Here is a 23,819-nt window from a genome sequence, read left to right on the forward strand (position 1 = left end):
AGAGTCAAAGCCTTCACCATGCTAGATTTTGCCAAAAGTGCACACACTCAAACTGCTTTGGCAAGGACATTTCCGTCACTGCTATGCCAACTATTCTACTTCGACAAAACAGAGATGGAAGAGCTTAACATAATGAGTTACAGTAGCAGAGCCTCATCATTATACAGTATGTGTAAATGGGACAGCGGCAACAGCAGCTACTTCAAAATGCTAATGTTGACGCCTTCCTTATGCAAACAATCAAAAGGCACAGGTTATAGTAACAATTTAAACAGTGTGATAACGGGCGAAAGGCGACACAATGGTGGTGTTATTGCAGCAATGTTGTGCAAACTCTGAGTAAAAGAGGTTAAGAGACTACAAGGGTTTGAAGAATTAGTACAATCACATCCAAATGTACTCCTATGCGTCTACTGAAATGATAATAGACTGAAAAAACTGCACTGCACTTTGCTCATTATGTTGGATACATTTCCACATACAGTAGTACTGAGGAGACTGCTCTACTTCAAATGCTGTGTTTATTCATCCAATCCTCGGTTTATGTTAGTAATATAACACTTCTTCCAAAATCACCTGTGTGTGTGCGGTTGTGTCTTTCCAGTTGACTGCGCTTAGCGAAGGCCTTCCCACATGAGGAGCAGCTGAAGACTTTCGGTTTGAGGGAGCTTGGCGATGGGCCTGGCTGGTGCACTTGCTCATGTTCCTATTAACAGATCAACAAAACAACCAAAGTAAGGACTTCTGATGACTCCACTAATTCTTGGTTACTGCATAAGTCATAATGTCACAAAAGTGAGTACAGCACTCACATTTCTGCAAATATATCTTTTCATGGAACAACACTGAAGAAACAACACTTTGATATAATGTAAAGTAGTGTACACCTCATGGCAAAAAACTCTGTGGGGGCGTCCTCAAATGGAAGGTACAGGAGTGCAAGGTGTATAACATCCACCAGCTCTGTGATGATGTGATGGAGCAGTGAAATATGATTCCAGAGGCAACCTGTGAAGCTCTAGTGAACTCTATGCCCAAGATTTTTATGTTTAGGTAGTTCACTTTAGGTGTTTTAGGGTTGGGCTTCGAATCTCCGTTGGACATCTCTGTGTGGAGATTGCATGTTCTCCCCGTGTGGGCATGGGATTTCTCCGGATACTCCGGCTTCCTCTCACATTCCAAAAACATGCATGTTCGGTTGACTGGATAGGCTCCAGCATACCCCCTTAATCATAGTGAGGACAAGCGGCACAGAAAATGAATGGATTAATGCTTTAACTAGTAAATATAAGCTGTAGCACATCCCCAACGCAGATCCACAAAAGTAGGGGTTCCCAGCCACGGCCCTTGGCACGTCTGTTATTTAATAACATTTTAAAAACAGCAAAAATGGTAAAAATTAAAACTAAAAACCTCCCACTAGCCTACTGGAAACACTTGCATCAAGCATGCTCAAACAAATTTTTGAAGTGATTAACAAGAACGGTGGAGCTACTCATTAATGAGTCCCACTGAGAACATTTTTTGTTCTGGTTTGGAGAGTTTTTTGTTAATTTTTGAGCGATAGTCTTGAACTTTTGATCAGCTGATAAACGGCCTATTTCAGATTAATTGTTGTTTTCAATAAATTACTTTTCAAAGTGCTTTTTGTCTCATTCCCCCTTCTTGCTTTTGCATTTTGTCGCTCATTAAGATCCAAATGTGCAAAATGCAAATTCTACCAATTTTTCAACTGTTCTTAAGATTTTGATCAGGAGTATATATACACACACATATACAGTATATGTAGGTTGGTGACCACTGACTCACCTTTAGGTGCATTGCTCTCTTAAAGGCTTTGTTGCAGATGCTGCAGACGTAGCATCGGTCGTTGCTGTGAGCATGACGGCAATGGCGGTGGAGAGCGCTGGCATTTGGTAACACAAGAGCACAGTAGAAACATTTGTGCTGATTATCAGCCTCTGTGGAGTGACCTTTCCCGCCCTTATGGCTTTCACTCGAGACCTGGATCACAAACAAACAGAAAACAACGTCAAATTGGTCTTGTATTTGATGAAACGCATCAAGCACAAAAATGTAGATATTTATGATGCCGCGCAGAAAACGTTTCTGGATTTTCCAGTATATTTCAATACTAGAGTGGGTCAATTTACAATTTAAGTGGAGTTAAAAGTCCTCTATCAAGTGGGGGAATTAGTAAATAGGTTCGAGCAACCCTCTGACCCTTTCACAAAATTGTCAAGGACAAAATTGTCATAGGAGTCAACATCATACATTTGAAAAAAAAAAAGACGAAAAAGACAAATGCGCGCACACACAGGTTATTTCATGGCCTCAGAGAGGCACCGAATCCAATTAATCTTTAACAATATAAAAAAAACATTAGGCCCTCAAACTATTTGACTGTGGTATCTACTCCATTACAGTGAATTAATATTTTGTGTCTTTCCATTTCCAGTTTGTTCTCTCCTGACTGACACATGGGCTTACGTGATATCCATTGTCAGATGTTCCTATTGTAGCTTGGGAATGATGGCTGACCAGTATCACTGGCTGGCCTGAAGTGGCTGGCTGTCCTGGTGGTAGACTGGCGTCATTCAGCACTGCAGGGAACGTCTGAGCCTAAGGATAAAAACACATTCTGATTTATCTAAACCAGGGTCACCAACCCGTCGATCGCAAGCTACTAGCTGATCTTTGAGACTTTGCCGGGCAATGGCGAGAATATTAGAAAAAAAAAAGTATTATCACATCAGTGCCACCACTCCCGGAGAGTGACCAGCAGGCACACATTTTGACCACTGAACACGCCCGTCCGCCTTGCCGCTCTCCAGGCATGCAACCCGCAAGCTCCAGCCAGGAACCCAGTTCCCGAAACTCGACCGGAGTTACCATGAGCACACACACGTACACCGGTACACCCCGCAGTGCTCACAGTGAGTGGAGTGAGTGAGTGACAGTGAGAGAGAGAGTGACAGAGCACAGCGATATGCCTGCTCATGCAACAGTAATTATTGCATATTAATGTAGCTCAAAATCTGCCTTTGCTACCTCAAAATGAAGACCCAAATATAACTCCATAGATGTGCACCTCCAAAAAAACGCTGGTCATTAGGACTGACTACTGTAACGCAGCCCCTCTCCCTTCAACCACCACTGCTCGCCCACCAAAAAGAGTTGTAGTTCGCTCATTGAGCCAACGCCACAAGACCCCGACAAAGATCCACAAAAGTATGGATACCCAAAGTGCAGCCCAGGTGCCATCTGCGGACCATGGCTCATTTGTCATTGCATCACCGCAGAAACAAAAGAAAATTTAAAAATTAGCAAAAATGGTCAAAATAGAGCAAAAGGCACAATGAGAAAAAGCTGAAACCAACAACCAATAATAACACAAAGCTTTGTATTTAAATACAAAGCTACAAATATCTATCACTTTTTAATTTAATTGAAAAACCTTTCTATAAAATAAATAAATAAATATATATGTATAATTTCAATATATTTACAATATATATAATATATTGTATATATGTTTTTTCTAGGCACATATATCCTGGATCTTGCACAGGTTCACAGCTCAGACCAGAGATCTTGGGCTCAAAAATGCTGGTGACCACTGGTCTAAACAATGATTTAAACAATAATTTGTAATAAATGCCAGGTAAAACATGCTTACCTGTGTATTGAGGTTTACAGTGACACCATCTAGCATACCCTGGGCATCTGCAAGGGTCAGTGTTACGCTGCCGTCATTGGCTATACCTCCTGGTGACATAACAAGGCTTTGAGATGAAACGGTGCTTGATGGAAGACTGGTGACTGAAAGAAACAAGTGTCGGATATTTTTGACTTTTCCAGGTTTCCTTCTTGTTATATTATTAATATAAGTATTAAAGAGAGTTTTACAAAGTTTTACAACTGTTTACATAATCATTTGAGGAAGGAATGGCTTCAGTAAAAGAAAAGTCATGATATTGTAACAGTTGTAAGAGTTTTTAAAATGGAACCAATGAATAAAATTAACACAAATACATACAGTACTGTATATCTGTCACATGCAACAATCCTACCGGCCATTCCAGTGTTGGCAGGATTCTGAGGTAGAAGGTGGTCGTTGGTGATCGTCAGTGTGGCACTGGGGGGCTGGTTGGTGAGCGGTGATGCCAGTCTGATGCTGCCGTTGATCTCTGCACTGTTGGGGTTGCTGTGCTGGGGGAGGAGGTCTTGACCTGCACAGATATGGAAGAAATTGAAAGTTTTAGATGAACTGCTGCAGATTTTTATATCATTGAATGTCAAGAAGTTTGTATCATTTGCAAGGGTTCATATTTAGGACAAATTTTCCATTTCTATTGCGGAAAAAAAAAAAAAAAAAATTAAGGTAATTTGTTTTACAATTTTGATCAGCTGATACATAACCTGTTTGAGGTTAGATACAGTTGTTAGTGAATTGCTGACTGTCTATTTTGGGTGTCTGGCTCGTAATTTTTCTTCTGCATTGTGATGCCCGACTTACAATCTGGTTACATACAATTCACCAGTGCAAAATGTGAATACTTGTAATTTTTCCCCATTCTTCTGATTTTGTGTAGGAGTTTATTACATACCTGATATGGTGAGTGTGATCTCCTGAGGGTTTCCTGATGAAGTGTTTGTACCAGAAGCTGTTGCCTGGGCCTGTACTTGCGCTAAGGCTTGTGTCAGGCTGGAATTGTTGATAGTGAGTGTGATCTCCTGACCGCTGTTGCCTGCACTCACTAGCCCTGTGCTACCTATGACATGGCTAAGGTCCTGAGAGCCTGGAAGATCCATGATGGCAAAGCAGAACACTCATTATTAAGCTGGAGAAACATTGTTTCCTCAATTACGGAACATACCTGTAGTGTCCTGTTCTGAGAGGCCAGCCATTGTGACCTGGGCAGGTGTAATGGTGGAGGGCTGCAGGGCTAGACTGCTTAGGGGGTGGATGACAACATTGGCTGACACAGAAGGGTCACTGGTGGACATGAGCTGACTGCCAGAGTGGAGGACAAGGCCAGTATCGACATTTAGAGGCTGGGAAAGGAGGCCACTGTGTTGTAGAGTCTGTTGGAGGAGTGCCTGGTCGATCTGTGAGGGTACACATCAGTAGGGAATGCGGGACAACTTCATTAATGATGCATTTCTTTAACATCGATTGTATCTATTTGAATAAAGTAGTAGGTAGGGTAAGTTACACAAGGATAGTGACCGAAAGGACAAGATCATGGGTACAAGCGGCCAAAATGAGTTTTCGCCATAGAGTGGCTGGGTTCTCCCTTAGAGATAAAGTGAGAAGCACTGTCATCCGGAAGGAACTCGGACTATAATGTATCCATTAGTAATAAAGAATCCAGACACGTGAAAGTCAGCCATGGCATCCCACAGGGTTCTGTGCTAGGACCTGTATTGTTCAGCCTTTGTATGTCCCCCTTAGGCAATACCATTAGAAAACACTCCATTAACTTCCGCTGCCATACAGAGGACACACAACTGTACTCAATGAAACCTAACCAAACTAGTCAGTTATCCAAACTCCAGGCATGTCTTAACGACATAAAGAACTGGGTGATCTCTAACTTTTCACTATGAAACTATTAAACTCAGTCTGTTAAGACTGAAATCATAGTCCTTGGTTCCCAGCAACTCAGAGACAAGATTGCAAATGATGTCACTGCCCTAGATGGTCTTTCACCCACCCCCCAGCACAGTCAGAAACTTTAGTGTCATCTTTGATCAGGACCTTTCCTTTAGTTCCTAAATACAAAAAGTGTCAAAAACAGCATTCTTCCATTTACGAAACATAAAGAAAATCAGAAAATTCCTGCCACTGCCAGATGCAGAAAAAACTTGTTCATGGTTTTGTGATCTCCAGGTTGTATTATTGTAACTCCCTGTTAATAGGCTGCCCTAAAAGCAATTTTTAAAGACCTTTCAGTTACGTAGTCCAAAATGCTGCTGCACAAGTCTTAACCGGAACCAGAAAGAGAGATAATACAGTATTAGCCTCACTGCACTGGTTACCCGTCAGATATACAAGTAGAATTGAGTTTAAAATTTGGATTCTTACATATAAAGCACTACACGGTCAGGCACCAGTATATCTTAAAGAGCTCCTAGAACCTTATCAACCCTTATCAAACACTTCACTCCTAAAATGTACAGTTACTTGCTACTCCTAGAATTTTACACAAGGATATTAGAATCCCAAATAATTTGAGACGCCTATGAAAATATAATAAACATTCTCTTTTCAAAGGCAGAGAAGTACAAATGTACCAATATATGCTTATTAATGAGGTTGTTGTCAGCAGCAGCATCCCTGTAGAACTGCATAACACCTTTTAGTAAGTGCAGTATTAGGTAACCTACAACGTCAAAAACTATGTACATTTTTTTTTTTTATTAACACCTCTCAATTAAAACTGCATATTATTATGTAGGTATACTGTATGGCTAATTGAATCACGATCACAAATTACGCATCATCAAACTATTATTACTACTATGACTTGCATTTCTAATATGGTAATACAAATGGACTTAAGAGGTAATTTAGTCCATAATCATTTATACTATTGTATGTAAAGATTCAAATCATTTGATGAAATAAAGCCCTAACAAAAGGAAACAGACCTTGTAACACATCCCTGCATGGGATGGATATAATTACCTGTCCATCAAAGATAGCCTGCAGAGCACAAGGTCGATTCTGGTACAAGCTTTACACTCAATGCAATTTTCTGCTAGTTTTGATTGAAGCAACAAGTTTGCCAACAAGAACAACGTTTGGCAGGAGATGTGTGTAACCTGTAGGGTGATGTTGTTTATGTTGCCTGTGTCGATGCCAGAGATTTGCACATTCGGGCACACAAGATTGGCAGGTGTCAACTGAAGATGAATACCCTCCAATGTGGTCAGGCCATCTGATAAGGACACGTTCAGATCTCCTGCAAGAACAAACACAACACACACAAATCAGAAAGACTGATCTTCTGGTGTTCAGATTGAAACCATTACTGCTTTTCATTCAGCTGAGTTTATTCCAGTAGAGGAATTGATTAATGTGTGACAAAAGGCTGATTTACTTTCAGGGTACCAGTGCAGGATGACAATGACAATAGATTGGTCATGTGTTACATGTCTAAGCCCCTGCAAAAGCATTAAAACATACTGCTAGGCTGCTGGGCTACAATGGCACCATATTGATATCTGCTGGTATCTCTGAGGTGAGGGCATTTATTATATTATGAGCTATAATGACAGAGATGGAAAGAAAAAAATATATCAGAAACTGTATGAAATGACATATATATGTCAAAAGCTGCCTGTAGAAACCTCTCTTCCTGTGAAGATTTGTTTATTTTTCCCTGATCGCATGCCGCAAAATCCTCAGGTGCTCAAGTGGGAAAGGCTGTTATTGAGGCTTAAAAGATAGATTACTTCTGTTTTATCTGCCTCTAGAACATATTTACACAGAGAAGGAGCAATTTTCTGAAAGGGGACCTTGGTGTATGGTGGTTCCCCATAAAAGCTAATCTTCACAACAATCAAATGCCAATTGCTGAAGACGAAGGGCACTGGAGGTGAAGATATGGTCATAAAGCACCTCCCCTAGCTCCCATATCAGTCTCATCAGACATTTGGCCTGCACCTTTTCAGCAATGATACTGCCAAACTATTGAAGTGTCTAGAAATGAACATCCTTGCAGTGTCAGTTAGACAAAGATGAATATATTTATCATCACTCATTACTGCCACTTAACCAGTGTATTTGTCAATATTTTGATACGGGAAAAAGATCACCTCAACATATACTGATAATCCAGCTATAATGTTTTACTTATCAGAAACAAACTTCTAACAGCTTATCCAGTACAAGCTCTTTTGAAACGTTCCACTCAACTATGATACCTAACAGAAGACTCAAATGTACTTCAGTGCTTGTGGTGTCAAAGTGAAAGTAGACGATACCTGACAGAGAGGCAGGCAGGATTGCCTGTCCCACCAGGCCCGACTGTAACAGATTCTGGTCAAACTGCCCAGTCAGCACTTGGTTTGCCGGGAGGTAAATATTGGAGTCTGAGTTGGAAGTTTGTAGCAGCCCCACAGGCTGAAGTGCCTCTGGTGCTGTTGCACGCTGGGCTTGGCCCGAGCCCTCAGAATGCCCTGTATCTGGCTCTTGAGTGTGACTGGTCTGACTAGAAGAAGAGGAGGTTCGTTTGGATTTGCGGCTCTCGCCATTAGCCCGGAAGTGGCACTGGATGTGGGTTTTGCGATGGCCAGAAGTCCGAAAGCGGAGCTCACAGAAGGGACATTTGAAAGGCTTGGAGCCAGTGTGGAGGCGCATGTGCACCTTTAGGCTGCCCTTAGTAGAGAAGGAGGTGTTGCACATGTGGCAGCTGACCAGTTTCTGACCTGCAAAGAGCAAAGGAGGTGTAGAAAACAAAGGTGAAGATGTGAAGTCCTTATCGCTTAACAACATAAAGAAATAAAAGAAGGCCAAAACTAACCTGTGTGTGTCTTTACATGACAATCCAGAGTAGATTTAACCGTAAAACTCTTTCCACACTCGTCACACTTGTAGGGTCTCTCTCCTGTGTGGATTCGAACGTGTCTACCCAAAATGAGATAAAGAGGATAAAAATAAAGTCAGCCTGGCAAATTAAGCTGTTTGTGAAATAACTAAATGTCTTATATTTAAAATTTCTCAAAAGTAGCCAGCCACTCGTTGCTTTTTTTGATAGTGTTGCAAACACTTGGTGTTCTCTTAATGAGCTTCACGAGGTAGTCACCTCAAATGGTTTTCACTTCACGGGTGTGCCTTGTCAGAGTTACTTCGTGGAAATTCTTGCCTTATTAATGGGGTTGGGACCATTAGTTGTGTTGTGTGTGTCCAAACTTTTGGCATGTACTGTATTAAAGTGTACATTTTATTTTAATATGCAATGTGGTTAGAAAAGACTTTCAGTTTTGCTTTCTATGTCACAGAGACAGTGACATAAAAGTAGACATAAAAGACACAAAATAAGCAATTTAAGACCTAATTAAGACATAAACTAGACTCACATGTTAGTTAACATTGGGTAAACATTTTAGTTCATTTAGCCATTTTTATGCTTGAAAATCCTTGATTTTGGCCAGAAATATGTAAAATCTAAAAAAAGGGGCTCTAATTATTATTTCAAACACTGCATTCAGATAGGTGGGAATGTTTATTATCAAACCACTAGCGGCTGACCTTACAGAGATATTTAGGTGTATGGGTTTGCTATGAGCATCAATAGGAAGCTTTATCATAGTTTTACTTGCAGTTTGAGATTAGTATGTTATGTACTATATTGCTGTTCAGTCAAGACTTATCACAAGCTGAAATTAGTTTTATAATAATGGCATTAAAATTGTGCTCACATGAATGTGGCTGTGAAGCCATAAATACAGATGCCGCCCGAAACCCGTACCCTTACCTGACAAGATCGCTGGGTTTCTTAAAGCTTTTGGGGCAGTAAGAGCAGCAGTTGGCAAACTTGGGTTCTGTTTCGAGCGCCACTGCTTTATCTTTGATCTCGCTGATGCGATCCCTCTCGGCTGCGGACTGGGCAAGGATTCTCTCTGACACGGACGCCTCTTCACCGGGATCTTTCGCCAGTTCTGCTGTCTGCTCCTCTGTGAAAGTAATGATTTCCATACCCCTTCTTTTGGATGTTTTATGATCCCCTTCCTCCTCTTCTTCCTCCTCCTCTTGCTCCACTTCTTGACCTTCAAAACCAACAACTGTAACAATAAGATTAAAAAGTTGGAAAAAAGTCTTTGCAATTCAAATATGTTGATTGCCAGCTAAATAAATTATTAGTTTCTCTCGTTTACAGGATATCAACTTTGTTTTGAGATCTTGCTGTTGACTCTGAGGACTTACTGTGAGTCTCTATTGAGTGCTGCTTTCTCATGTGCTTCTTACACAGCAGGCTTGTCCTGAAGCTCTCGTCACACATTGAGCATTTGAACGACTTGACGTGGATAATCGTGTGGCGGTTCAGGCTACCATTGGTTGTGAAGGAAGCGTCACAAATATTACACTTGAAGGGCTTCACTCCTTAAAGGTGGGGGATGGAAAAATAAAAAATGTGTATTTCATTTGACAACAACTTTCAAAAATGTGTCGCTGAAAGAATACAGAATGATTACAGAGGTCTACAAAATTTGATGAAGTTGCAGAAACAAGAATGAAAACCCTGCTTTTTAGCTTCCGTATTTTCACGACCGTAAGGCGTACTTAAAAGTCTTAAATTTTCACCAAAATGGACGAGGCACATTATAATGCGGCATGCCTTATGTGTGCACCGAGTTCCAAAATCTGTAAATGTTGTTGTGTGACTTCGATGAGCGCTCCGCTTGACTGAATGGGAGCGAAATGCAAATTGAGCAGTTTCAACAAGAATCTGGCTGTCACAGGGGCAAATGTAGCCTACAGAAGGCAAATTATAAATTGGTTTGCTTTGCTTTATGTGTATGCTATATAGCATTTTTAAGCTTTTTAGGGGGAGTGAGCATACAAGTAGATTACCAAAAGTTTAAGAAAAAACAGACATCAGATGAAAAATCAGTGCCCCAAAAATAACCAAGGGGAGACAGGTTCTTCTTTGTTTCAAAAACTGTGTAGACCAGTGTTATTTATGTTTCTAAAAACAAACTGCACTGAAGTACCTGAAACGTGTGAATAAAATGCACACAGTTACACACTTTTGAAGGGCAACAAGCTTAAGTTTTAAATACCTGTGAAGCAGTAAGCATGATGTGCAGGATGAAAAGAAATGGAAAATAAACATTGCCAATGTTCCAATTTAAATACATTAGGACATGATTTGCATTTGGTTTGCTTGTTTTTAGGTTTTTAAAATATCAGTAATTTGCAAATAATTTTAACAACTCCACAATTTAACAAGTAATGGTGTGTAGCACGCCCACCTGTATGTGTATTCAGATGGGATTTGAGCACTCCAGCAGATACAAAAGCTCTTCCGCAAAGGTGACACCTGTATGGCTTCTCTCCAGTGTGGGAGCGCAAATGCTGTTTCAAATGACTAGATTTTTTGAAACCTTTACTACACCAACTGCATCTAAAGGAAGAGGGAGAAAGCATTAGAAGAGTTAGTAATGAGCCACATTTTCGCTACAGTATATTAACCAATCTATATTAACCTTTTACAAGAGATGCATAATCACTCTGAGAGAATTGCTCAAAAAATGTCTGCTCTGAGAAGCTGATGCTGTTTCTTCTCTCTGTTATCATCTGAGCTAATTTTCTTGACTTGTCTATTTCTGTGTGTGTGTGTGTGTGTTGGCTTGTGATGCATATGTGACCCCCAACCCTCCCTCTCCTGCACTCACATGCCACATAATGTAGTTGAGCTGTGTGGGTTTTAACAGAAAAAAAGCATCTCTGGCTCACAGGCTATTTTCACTACTTCCCAAAGGAAGACAATTTATCAACAATCAATCCTTCACAATCTACCAAATAACAATAAATAAATGGATGATTATTTCTATCCCCAGCCCCTCCATCCGTCAGCCCTGCCATGCCACCAATGAAGCTAATCTAATTAATCTAATAATTTTATTGACAGAATGAAACCTGTAGGTTCGCTTGATGTTGTCTTCACTGTCCTCATGGTAGTCCTGTGGCTCGGTGGCCAGGTGCAAGTCTCCCTGATTGTTCTGCTGTAGAAGGCCGTTTGTCTAAACACAACCAGAAAACAAATTTTGCTCATCTGCATGCAAAAAACTTTATTTTACAACTATAATAATATTTTATTTAAAAATCACTATTCTTACTTTTTTATGTCAAAAAGAATTGTAAGGACTATAAAAGGTACTTTTTAAATAAGCTGAGTGTAATTTGTTATTTATTTATTTAAAATGGGACAATGCATATTCATTGACATGAGCACATTGAAGTTCAACATGTAAATATGTTAGATTTAGCTGCAAAGGCTACTTTTCATCTGCAGTCCCATAACAGGCTGATGTAAAAGCATGACAGCACAACATATAGACCTGATCAAAATCATAAGATCAGTTGAAAAATTGCTAGAATTTGCATTTTGCACATTTGGATTTTAATGAGGTTTTAAGTAGAGCTACAATATGCAAAAGCAAGAAGTGGGAGGGAAACAAAAATAACTTTATTGACAAAAAGTAATTTATTGAAAACAACAACTAAAATGAAATAGGCTGTCTATCAGCTGATCAAAAGTTTAAGAAAAAGTTTAAGAAAAAAAAAAAAGTTTAAGACCATCACCGTTTGACGACCCTGCACCACCTGCAGCTCCAGTGTTCCACTGAATGAAAAAGCACCCCAGATCATGATGGACCCCCGTCCACTGTGCCGGGTAGAAAACATCTCAGGTGGGATCTCCTTGTCATGCCAGTAACATTGGAAGCCGTCTGGACCGTCAAGGTTCCATTTTTTCTCATCAGAGAATACAACTTTTTTCCACCTTTGAATGTCCCATGTTTGATGCTCCCTGGCAAAGTCTAAACGGCCAGTTTTGTGGTGTTGAAGGAGACAAGGTCTTTGAATTAGTTTTTTGTTTTTTAAACCCTTTTCCCACAGATCCCATCTGATGGTTATTGTGCTGCAATCGGCACCAGTAAAAGCCTTAATTTGGGTCGAAAGACTGCCCTGTGTCTTGATGGACAGCCAATCGGATCCTCCGGCTCAGCGCAGGTGTGATTTTTTTGGGGTCTACCACTTGACTTTTTTGTTCCATAATGCTCAGGATCTTTCGAAAAACGTAGAATGACTGTCTTACTGCTCCCAACCTCAGCAACAATGGTACGCTGCGAGAGGCCTTGTTTATGCAGCTCGACAATCCGACCATGTTCAAAAAGAGAAACCTTCTTAGCTTTAACCATCAGGAGGCCATGTCAGTGTGAATGCCTGATAGAAAATTACAATTTTGAGCAGATTTTGGCTTTTATAGCCTGTGGTCTTAAACTTTTGATCAGGTGATAAACAACCTATTTCAGGTTTTTTTTAGTTTAAATTACAAGTTCCAAATGTTTTTTGTCTCCCTCCCCCTTCTTGCTTTTGCATATTGTAGCTCTACTTAAAACCTCATTAAGATCCAAATGTGCAAAATGCAAATTCTAGCAATTTTTCAACTGGTCTTGAGATTTTGATGAGGAGTGTATATGCAGGACATTAAAAACGAGCAATTAAAAAACACGTTGTAAAAATTGCTAAATACTAAAAACAGTCACACATAAAATGTTGATAAAGCACTAAATGGAGTTATGTGTGCATATTTCATTACGGGAGCCATCTATGGACTGATTTGAAGATGTTTTTTAGTAAGTGTAATAGCAGTATAAAAGCATTTTCTTAAATGCCCAATGTAAAAATTATGTCGCCATACATACTTGCCTTTTAAACTAACCTAAAATGTAACGTTAAAAACAACCCATCTGCTGCCTAGTATTGATAAAAGAAGGCTAGCAATCAAGCAAATGAATCTACAAATGAATTTCTGTTATGTATAAGCAGCATGTGCAAGTTCACAATATAAAATGTAATGCACGATCCATGATGACTCACAGAGTTGAATGGGGGCAACAAGACTCACCACTTCAGCATTGGGAACATGAAGCAGATTGGGTGGGTGATAGCTGGAGGAAAGGGCCTGGGACTCCAGGGTGCTGGAATCCTGTAGCTGTTGGACTGTAGAGAACTGGCCCTGGTTGTAGCTTGATTCAGTCATCGCAAAGCCTAGTAGAAGCCCACATAGAATGACAGGAAGTTTGAATACAATATTTACCAATGAAAGTAAAGGCTTTAGAAAACATGCGGAAAAGTGTTATTATATTAATTTACAATTACTTTTAGTGCATGTTGGCTTGTCAGGTTTCTAATTACACATTAACAAATGGTGAAACTGTTTTGGAAATAATGGCTTGGACAATCCAAAAGCAGTATATTCTTTAATGTGTTACATTTTATCAGTAAAATCTCAAGTCATCACAAGTCAGTATTCAGAGATGTATCCAAACAAGCATAATTACAATCATCCATCCATCCAGCCATGTATTTTCTATACCGCTTATCCTCACTAGGGGCGCAGTATGCTGGAGTCTATCCCAGCTGACTTTGGGTGAGATAATTGCAATCACTCTTTTTAATAATCACTGCAGACCACACATAATTTACACATTGCAAATATGCAAACGCATTAGAATATGGGTGCAAATGTTTCACTAAAACATCTCATCTGTTGCCATCAGCCTGCATGCCGACAAATATGCAAATATGCTGCTTCTTGCACAAGAAGCAGCAATTATGGATGGGACCAGATGGTATATGCAATATAACTTGAGAACACACCTTGCGTTAAAGCTTGCTGGTCAAAAGTGGTCTGAGGGAGGGCCGGCGTCTCAAACTGGGTAATATTCTGAGTCAAAGCATGTTGGGTAGTCACATAAGAATCTGAAAACACATAAAAAGAGATAATGTATATTAACACTCAAAATACATTTTTTTTGAGTATGTATATTGTACTGTATGTATTCATTGTGAATACCAGAAAGTCTAAAAAAAACACAAAATATAAAGATTGCAAAAGGAAATAGATCATAATACTTAGCAGCTAAGCCTTGGACTTGCAAAGACGTTTTGGTAAATGTCTATATTGTTGTTTTTTTATATGTGTGTGTGAGCGTCCAGAGGCTGTGTACCAAGTTTGGTGACATAAACATTAAGGACACATTTGTTGAACACACTAAGCAGAACTTTTAACTTTCAAGCTAATAACATGAATTAGATAGAAGCTTGAAAACCTAACCTGCACAGTGGGAATTTTTGCATTTTTGCATTGTATACTGTATGTAGTAGAGACACTTTCAGTTCACGACTACTGAACCTGACCAAAAGCTGACATGCACTCTAAACCTGTGGTTTCTTTTGCTGTTAGAAATCAACGAAATGTAAAGAACGGATGACCATGTTAGAAGAAATTGGACACATGCTTTAAGTGTCTCCGAGGTGTAATGATATTAAAAAAAAAAAAAACAAAGATCAAACTTGTTTAATAGACTGAACGACAAACAATATACCACACAATGAGGGGGTCCAAAAATTTGCTAGAGAGATCGTATCGAAGGAATAGTGGGAGGTTAGAACACGGGAAAGCAATTGACGCTCTCCGACAAGTATTGTATTTTTTTGGTGACGAGATTGTCCGCATCGAGTGCAAACAGATGCTTGTTGCCTCAGCCATGGTTGGACAAAGACTTATTATTCTTCTTCTTATTATTATTATTATACAGTATATTGCCACAAGGACAATTATCTGTAGTGATCATGCACACACTGGTGACAACCCCAGCACCGTTGAGTTCTGCGTGAAAGACAGTAAATGCCGGCTCTGTGGTTACATCTGTGACGCACCAATTTTGCAAAATCTGTGTGAAAGAGTTTCCATCAGCAAAACTTTGAATGAACATAAAATGAGTAAAATAAAATATATGCTACTATGACAAGTAATGGAATGATGATGTAAAGTCTTTTCTAATGACTCTTAGTGACCGTGTAACCATTCTAGTTACCTTCTCCTTGTACCAGCGGTTGGTCAGTCAGTGGTGCTTCTAGCGTTACCGTTTGGCTTCCATTTACACCCTCTGCTTGGCCAAGTGCCAGCATGTTTTCTTGCTCATTTGAATTTGAATTTGGTTGTTGCTGAAGGGCGTTGCCCTCCATCTCCACCTGCATATCATGAGACACCGTGCCTGCTCCGAGCGGATCTTCAGCTGGCTGTGGCTGAAGCTGATGAGCTAGTTCATATCTGGGTTGGGACAAGAACATATATACTTAGATTTAAATTTTTTATATTATATATATATATATATATATAAATATATTATATTCAGATTTAACATATATAGCCCCATCTCCAGCATCCTTCGACCAATGTCATCACAATCCCTCCTTCTCACATGGCCTAACCATCTCAGTCTGGCCTCTCCGACCTTATTTCCCAGATGTCTAATGTGGGCTGTTCGCCTGAGCTGCTCATTTCTAATCCTGTCCATCCTCGTCACTCCCGATAAAAATCTAAGGATCTTCAGCTCTGCCCGTCTCCACACCATACATCACGGTGGGTCTCGCCATCATTCTGTAAATCTTTCCCTTCCCTTTTTCTGATTCTCTTCTCTACTCGCTTCATCACCTCTTTCCATTGCTCTGAAAGGTTGAACCTAAGTACTTAACGTTCACTTTCCTCACCTCTACTCCTTGCATCTTCACCACTCCACCTGATACCGTTTCACTGACAAATACATATGTATTCTGTCTTGCTGTGACTGGACCTTCTTTCCTCTCCAGCTCATCCTCTACCACTCCAGATTTTCGTTCATTGTATTATATAAATAAGAAACACAGTAATCCCACATTAATTTCCGCAAGTAGGACTACTTATTTATAAATGAAATATTTTCACAAATACGGTTTTAACATTATTAGAGCCCTCTAGGCATGAAATAACACCACTAGAGTCACATTTACACACATATTGCCCAATATAGTAGACGTAATAAGAGTAAATAAGCGATTTCAGATTTAAGTAAGGCTCGTGCTCATGTGTGTTATTGTAAATGTGTTTCCTCGGGAAGCCGAGTGACAGGTGGACAAGAAGTGACGTTGCGGGTTTATAGTTGAGTATCAACTTTGCGTGGGTAATGGCTGCAACACTAGCCCATGTTTTTATTAGGGATTATTGTGCCTGTTGCGAGATATTTCAAACCTGCAATACAAGTCTTGATCAAGTCTGGTGATTGGGGGTCTCACCGAAAATTATAGTAAACTGACATATAGTGATCAATGTAGAATACTACATATCAATGTTTTTCAATTAGTCTTTTGAATGCCTTATATTTGTATTTTAGTTCAGCCATTTTTATGCATTGAAAGAGTGGATGGATAGAGTGAAGCCGCAAAATTCGAAGCGCGAGTGATAACTGTGTCTCGAATAACCTATAGAATAGCCAGCATTATCACGCAAACCAAAAAAATATCCAGGAAGAAAAACTTCTCAAACCTGTGTGTCTTCATGTGTTTTCTACAGTTTGGAGATGACTTAAAAGTCTTTTGGCAGTAAGGGCACATGTAAGGTCGCAGGTCACTGTGAGTTGTCATGTGACGTCGCAGGCTACCACTGGTGGTAAATGTTGTGTCGCACATGACACACTTGTATGCCTTAAGTCCTGAGTGGGTTCTGATATGTGCTTTGAGAACACCTGAGGAGGCGAAACCTCGACCACACTGCACACACTTGTATGGTCTTTCTCCTGTATGAGACCTAGTGTAGGGAAAAAAAAAAAAAAGGGAAAATGATACTATTACTGTTATGACAATATTAATTCTACTAATTTCTTCTTTTTCCTACCGTTGTTCATCTATCCTTTTACATCTTCAAAATTTAAGTTTAAGACAACAAACCTAGCTGATCACAATTCTACAGTTTTACAACAACCTCAGAGATTAGAGTTTTGACTTTATTTTGTATCAACTGCCAACCAAAACCACATATTTAGTAAACGATCACAGCACATTTGAATTAAAAGACTAGTCTCACCTAACATGCTGCTTCAGGTGACTAGATTTCTTATAGGCCTTATTGCAGAACTGGCACTTGTATGGCCTGTCACTGCCCACCACCTCCAAGTACTGTTGGAAAGCCAGACGCGGGTTCTGAGATGGGATGAGGCCTGCTGGGCAAAATATAAACAACCAACATTGGTTACCAATGTGAGATGAGATACCAGTTTGTACAAGGACACATTGCACAAGTGAATAAACAATTCATTCTATTTATATGCAGGTGAGAAACAAGAGTGTGTTTGACACTATGAACTTACCAAAGTCGGTGATAAGAATGGGCTCCTGCAGTGGGATGTCAGGCAAGGGTAAATTACTCTTTGACACTTTAGATTTGTTTGCTTTCCGCGGAAACTTGTGCTTCTTCTGCTGTAAGTTTTTGAAGTGAGAGGCTATATGTGTTTTTCTGTGTCCAGACGTGCGAAAGATCTTATCACAGTGGGGGCAGGAGAAAGGACGAACACCTATCAAAAACAAAAAAAGTATATTTGGCATTATATAATTGTGCTCACTGCGATGCATTCCCTTGAAAGAGATTACTATAACATGTAAGGCATTCTTAACTACAAGGAAACTCAGTGGAAGGCAGACACCCGACAAAGCAGAGCAGTCCTATCCAGTGTGGAACTAAACAACTTGCTTTCATGAAATGCAAGTGCTGTGGAAATTGGTTGAATAGTTTTTACATAATCATGTCAACTAAAAAAAGATGAAAACAAACAGGTTTTGATTGTGGAAACATGGAGTTGATGAAGTAAAACAATCTGCATAAATGACACTAAACATGACAAACGATACTGTATAACCAAAGAAAAAGTCAGGGACAAAAGAAATATTGACACTTAAACAACAGATCATTTAAACAACAGTTCGAAGAATAATGTAAACTCTTGAGGTAGAGCTATTCATGGCTACAAGGTGGCGACGCTTTGGAACTCAAAAGTCTACTACTCTGCATTTAAAAATTGTGTTGTCATGGCAGACATGTAGTTATGTAATTCTGCTAACAATTTGAATGAAGGAAAACCTCTTGGGTGAAGTAAATTTGGCTGCTGTGTTTAGAAAAGCATAGCTCATATTGGCTGTTGTACACAAAATGCAATAGAATGTGAAAAGATGCAGCAACACATTGGGCTGCAGCTTGTACTGGTAGTTGCAGTCACACAACCTTGTAGAGAAAACTATACTAACTATAATTTGAAAATGTTCCGATTGTAGCAAGTGCCTGAAAAAAAGTTCATGCGTCATTCGGCAAATGTCAAATGCAAAAGTCCAAAAAGAAAAGATCAAGTGAGCCATGGTCTTTATATTGTTTTAAATTGGGCATCTCACAGAGGAGGTCTACCATGATCTAACATTACTCTAATGTTAAAAATAACCCTTTCATAAAGTGAACCTCCTCACCTGTATGCAGCCGCATGTGCACCTTCATGCTGCCAGATGTGGAGAAGCACTTCAGGCAGCACTGACACTCAAACGCCTTGATGCCCGTGTGAGTCTTCATATGCGCCGTGAGGGTACTCTTGACAGCAAAAGCTCTGAAGCATTGTTTGCACTTGAAAGGCTTCTCGTGGGTGTGGATGCGAATGTGGCGGACAAGGTCACTCGGTTTCTTGAATTCCTTGGAGCAGTATGGACATCCATGCCAGCGGACGCCATTTTCCTCTCTAATGGAGCCTATAGAAGGAATAGAAGGACAGAGAAGTCCAGGCCAAGAAGTTTTGTCAGTTAGTTTGATTAGTGTTGAAACATAGAACCATGTTCATTCTAAATCAGTCAGGTAACTTATCAGTTCATTATGTTTTCAAAATGATAGTAGAAATTAAAGTTCAAATGTTTACACTAACTAGAAGGAGTGTCACAAGATCTCGCAAGATTAAAACGTGACAAGATTTCTCGTTCAGAAAAAAAAATAACTTGTGTGCACTACGCCTGCGACGCTAATTAACTAATTACTCAATCACACAATAAATGAAAATGAACTGGATAATTTTGCCGGCCTTAATATGTTGCCATGCGCATGTCGTCTCTCGCCTTTAAACAGGCAGGAAGAGAGTTTACACTCTGCATTGGTTTCAGCAACTTGGTGCGTTTGTTCCAAAGAACAACAGTTGTTCTGTTAATGTTGTTCTGTAATGTTAAAATCTCATCTCGTCCTGTAGACCCAATCTCATGTATTGTCTCGCCTTGTGAACAGAGTGTCTTGTGACACCCCTACTAACTAGTAACAATAATTTAAAACATGATAAATAGCTATGCCTTTAAGTAGTCTACTATACTTCCATACCTGGCATTTGTACAGGTTTCTTAAAAATGCTTCTTTTTCTTTCTCTGGAAGGTTTATCTGGGAGCGGAGTCTTTTTCATTTCTACATTAGCACCCTCGGATGTCTGGTTCTGAGACTCTCTGCCGTTGGCCACATCATTTTGTGTGGGGGCCACACTCAGTCCGCTGTTCTCCAGAGCTTGCTACAAAAACAAAATCTTATTCAGTTTCGAATTCACAGATTGGAAATACACACGTGGTTGAAATTGTTGGTGCCCTTATGCCGAAAAAGAAATAACTCACAAGAATGACAGAAATAACTGGAAACACTAAAATGCACTAAATATTATCGAACGGAAATCAGACACTGTTTTAATTGTGGTTACGGATAACTTAAAATAGTAATAATAATAATAATAATAATAATAATGGTACGTTTAACCTAATATTTTGTTGCACAACCATTTCAAACAATTACTGCAATCACCGCTTCTTGTAATTCTCAATAACACTCCTGCACCTGTTAACCTGCACCTCCTCATGAGCAAATTGCTCCAGCTCTCAGGTTTGATGGGTGGTTTCTAGACTGCATGTTTCTTATCTTTCCACTGTTGTTCATTCATTCTTTTTCCACGCCGCTTGTCCTCACTAGAGTCACAGGTATACTGGAGCCTATCCCAGCTGACTTTGGGCCAGAGGCGAGGTACACCGCGGACAGGTCGCCAGCCGATCGCAGGATCAAATGTGGGAGGAAGCCGGAGTACTCAGAGAAACCCACGCACGCAGAAGCAGAATATGCAAACTCCACACAGAGAAGCCACAGATGTTCAATTGGATTTAAAACAGAGCTCATAAAAAGCCACTTCAGAATCGTCCAATGTTTCGCCCTTAGAGACCTGCGACTAAACTTTCTGACACCAGGTAAAACATTTCGCTCCAGAATGTCTTGATAGTCTTGAATTTGATTGTACCGTGCAGAGACAAAGACTCCTTAGAACATAACTGAGTCTCGTCTATGTTTCACAGTCGGTAAAGCGCTCTTTCCTCTGTATACTTCATTTTTGCGTCTGATGGTTGTCATCAGAAGCAAGGTTGTCAAAATGCATTTTGGCAAGTTCCAGCATTTATTTTTTTGTTACTTTTGTCAATTTCGAGTTATTTTAGTGACCACTGTGGATTGTTCTTTCTTTCACAGCAGGGTTCCACCAATTCATTTCTGTAGCATGTCTTCCAAGAAATTGCAAAATGAAAACAAAAAAGACTGGAAAAGAAAATATAAGGTTGTCTTAAAAGCTTCTGTTCACTTCTTGATGAAGATACAAAATGATTAAACTCTCATTGTATGTTCTGTTTAGATGCAAAATTTCTAAACTTGCAGTAGTTTGCATAATAAACATCAAACCAGCAAAACTAAAACAATTTAAATAGGCCAACACATCTAATATAACAAGTAGCCACCATTTTTTAAGCTGGCCATTAATTGAGAGTTTGGACATTTTTTAAAAATAAATAGAATTTACAATGGTGGTTGAATCATTTAAAGTGCAAACACCTGATATAGATACATATAGGTAGTTACATAATTAATTCCGACTTTGATCCTATTGAGTGTAAGAGACTACTTACAGCAGCACTCATTAAAAAAATACCATGCACCAAATTCATACCTCACAATTTGATTAATTAAATTTCTTTCCTGCTGGATGGATCAGGTGAGCACTCGTGTGAAAAAGTATTTCATCATTTGGCAATTATATCACCTCGTCTTTTTTGTCTGTGTCAGTTTTATTTTTTTACGGCATCCAGCAACGTAATTTTAACATAAATGAATTCTACTAACTTTTGTCATCTAATGACTATGGCTCTCTGTGGTGTGTTTTTCTATGATCAGCCACCATGAGAGGCCCACTGTGTTCTTAACTTACCTGCAGGATGTCTTGGTTAATGGCAGTTTCAATGGCAATAGCTGGCTCTGGGGGTTGGGGCTGGGGTGTCTCTCCACTGACTTGTTCAGAGAGTTCAAGAAGCTGCTGGATGACATCTGTGACTGCCTCTCCGCCCTCTGACCCCGCAGGGCCTCCTGTGTCTGTCTCCTGTGGAACAAGTAGGGCAGAGGGGATGAAGGTCACAATAAAGGGCGAGTCATTAAGAAAAGGCAACAATTTAATGCAGAATGAATTGTCAAAACCTCATTATAGTTTATACTGTGGTTGTAGTTTGTATTAAATTAAGATGTCTTTGTGATATTTTGGTTAATTGTTTCACTACAAATACTACAAGCAAAATACTAGAAAGGCCTGTCCTATATTTTATTCAACGTTACAAGCATTAAAATATAATATATAATTTTAAAAATGAAAGCAAGCCGAATGGTCCGAAAAAAAGCACAGCTGTTATGTTTGATATAAAAGAAACAAGAGATCAACTGTACCATTAAAATATACTTTTCCATGTAGTTTAAAATAATGTAGTATAAAATATTTTTGGCATGTATTATGTTAATAAATATTTATTATATGCATAAGTTAGAATGTTAAAGGGTTTCATGGAATATATAGACAGATACATTTCCACCACAGAAAGAACCTCAGTGTACACTGCCAATGGATCTAACCAGCAGGTTTAAATAACTTCTGTTGGAATGTTGGAATCATTTTGTTTTCTCCACAATGTGCTTTTTTACCGAAGTACTGGAGGGTACATCAATCACAGAGATGTGCATCTTGCTGATGTGTGCATTCAAACTGCCCAATTTCTTAAACACACAGCTGCAGTCCAAACACGGGAACAACGGCACACCTTTCGCCTGTAAAAGAGTAACACCAATAAAATATGACTGCTTTCTTTTACGTCTCATGGGATTTTCTGGACCATTTATGGTATTTTTGATATACTCAAATGAAATGAGAATTTCCTATCTTAGTATTCCACTTTAACACATAGGGATTTTGTCAGCAATACAACAAAGTGTAATACCCTAGAGGTGATGCATAAATTTATAGATTGTAGACTTATATTTTTCACTCTATGAAACTCTATGTGAGCAGGAGCATTTCTGCTGAGAAAGTGTGACTCAAGACACAGAGAGCAAGCAAGAGCCACTTGTGGATATGGAGAGCGGTACGCATAACGTAGTTTGCTTTTCAAAAAGAACTATCAATGTCAAGGAGTTTATGTCGTGAAGATGCACGTGAGAGCACATGAAAGAGTAGGATAAGAGAAAATAGAGCACCGACTACAGGAGAAAGATAGCTTTACGATTGATGACTGAGCAGTCCCTTGACAAATGACGGCAATGATATCTTCATGAAGGTCGAGGAAGTGGCAATAATAAAGGACAATGAAAGCTGTGGGCTAACAGATATCATGTATGCAGGTACAAGAGTGAGTTTATGTTGACAAATCCCAACAGTGATGAAAAGGAAAAGGGCACGACTGAAATGTGAAGTATGAAAAAAAAAAAAACACCCGAAAGCTAACACGGACATAACATCGATAGGATTTTTCAAGGTCGAATGTCACTATTTGTTTAACTCAGATTGCACATGATAGAAGACAATTTCAATAAGTCTGCTGACTGACTGAAATGACCATACATGTACCGCAACTGCACTAAAAATCTATTTTGTAAATGGCTTGGATTTCATTTGCTTCACACAGTAGCTCTAACCCAGCGGATATTTTAGATTTCCCTTTTGAAATAGTCATCAGAACCCTTCAAAAGGCCCTATTGAAATATTCTCAGCGAACCAAGCTTTAAAGATTTGCTGCTTTATTGTGAAAATTGCACAGAATATTGTATCATGCATTAATGGAGGTCACTGTATTGTTTTACATTTAGGTCACCAGAACATTGGCCTAGTTAGAGTCACCCACATCAGGGGAC

The 23,819-nt window shown here is 39.4% G+C and overlaps 1 protein-coding gene across 2 annotated transcripts in view; it reads right to left on the bottom strand.

The window, feature by feature from the left end:
* Positions 1 to 23,819, bottom strand: part of LOC129185696 (zinc finger protein 236-like) — a 35,795-nt gene that overhangs the window by 6,287 nt on the left and 5,689 nt on the right. Inside the window, exons 7-30 of one of the 2 annotated variants that reach the window (XM_054783067.1) lie at positions 22,617 to 22,739; positions 21,859 to 22,026; positions 19,956 to 20,136; positions 19,073 to 19,345; positions 17,929 to 18,132; positions 17,646 to 17,778; positions 17,109 to 17,369; positions 15,622 to 15,857; positions 14,402 to 14,503; positions 13,647 to 13,789; positions 11,654 to 11,757; positions 10,987 to 11,138; positions 9,938 to 10,114; positions 9,489 to 9,795; positions 8,535 to 8,638; positions 7,996 to 8,439; positions 6,832 to 6,971; positions 4,881 to 5,112; positions 4,611 to 4,802; positions 4,074 to 4,232; positions 3,680 to 3,822; positions 2,491 to 2,622; positions 1,810 to 2,004; positions 577 to 706 (exon numbers count right to left, since the gene is read on the bottom strand). In XM_054783067.1, the coding sequence (XP_054639042.1) occupies positions 577 to 706; positions 1,810 to 2,004; positions 2,491 to 2,622; positions 3,680 to 3,822; positions 4,074 to 4,232; positions 4,611 to 4,802; positions 4,881 to 5,112; positions 6,832 to 6,971; positions 7,996 to 8,439; positions 8,535 to 8,638; positions 9,489 to 9,795; positions 9,938 to 10,114; positions 10,987 to 11,138; positions 11,654 to 11,757; positions 13,647 to 13,789; positions 14,402 to 14,503; positions 15,622 to 15,857; positions 17,109 to 17,369; positions 17,646 to 17,778; positions 17,929 to 18,132; positions 19,073 to 19,345; positions 19,956 to 20,136; positions 21,859 to 22,026; positions 22,617 to 22,739 (4,435 nt within the window). Of the gene's footprint in view, positions 1 to 576; positions 707 to 1,809; positions 2,005 to 2,490; positions 2,623 to 3,679; positions 3,823 to 4,073; positions 4,233 to 4,610; positions 4,803 to 4,880; positions 5,113 to 6,831; positions 6,972 to 7,995; positions 8,440 to 8,534; positions 8,639 to 9,488; positions 9,796 to 9,937; positions 10,115 to 10,986; positions 11,139 to 11,653; positions 11,758 to 13,646; positions 13,790 to 14,401; positions 14,504 to 15,621; positions 15,858 to 17,108; positions 17,370 to 17,645; positions 17,782 to 17,928; positions 18,133 to 19,072; positions 19,346 to 19,955; positions 20,137 to 21,858; positions 22,027 to 22,616; positions 22,740 to 23,819 lie in introns of both variants that reach the window. The other variant, XM_054783066.1, reaches the window with a different exon arrangement.

The sequence above is a fragment of the Dunckerocampus dactyliophorus genome, chromosome 7 (assembly GCF_027744805.1).
Source record: "Dunckerocampus dactyliophorus isolate RoL2022-P2 chromosome 7, RoL_Ddac_1.1, whole genome shotgun sequence".
NCBI classification, from domain to species: domain Eukaryota; kingdom Metazoa; phylum Chordata; class Actinopteri; order Syngnathiformes; family Syngnathidae; genus Dunckerocampus; species Dunckerocampus dactyliophorus.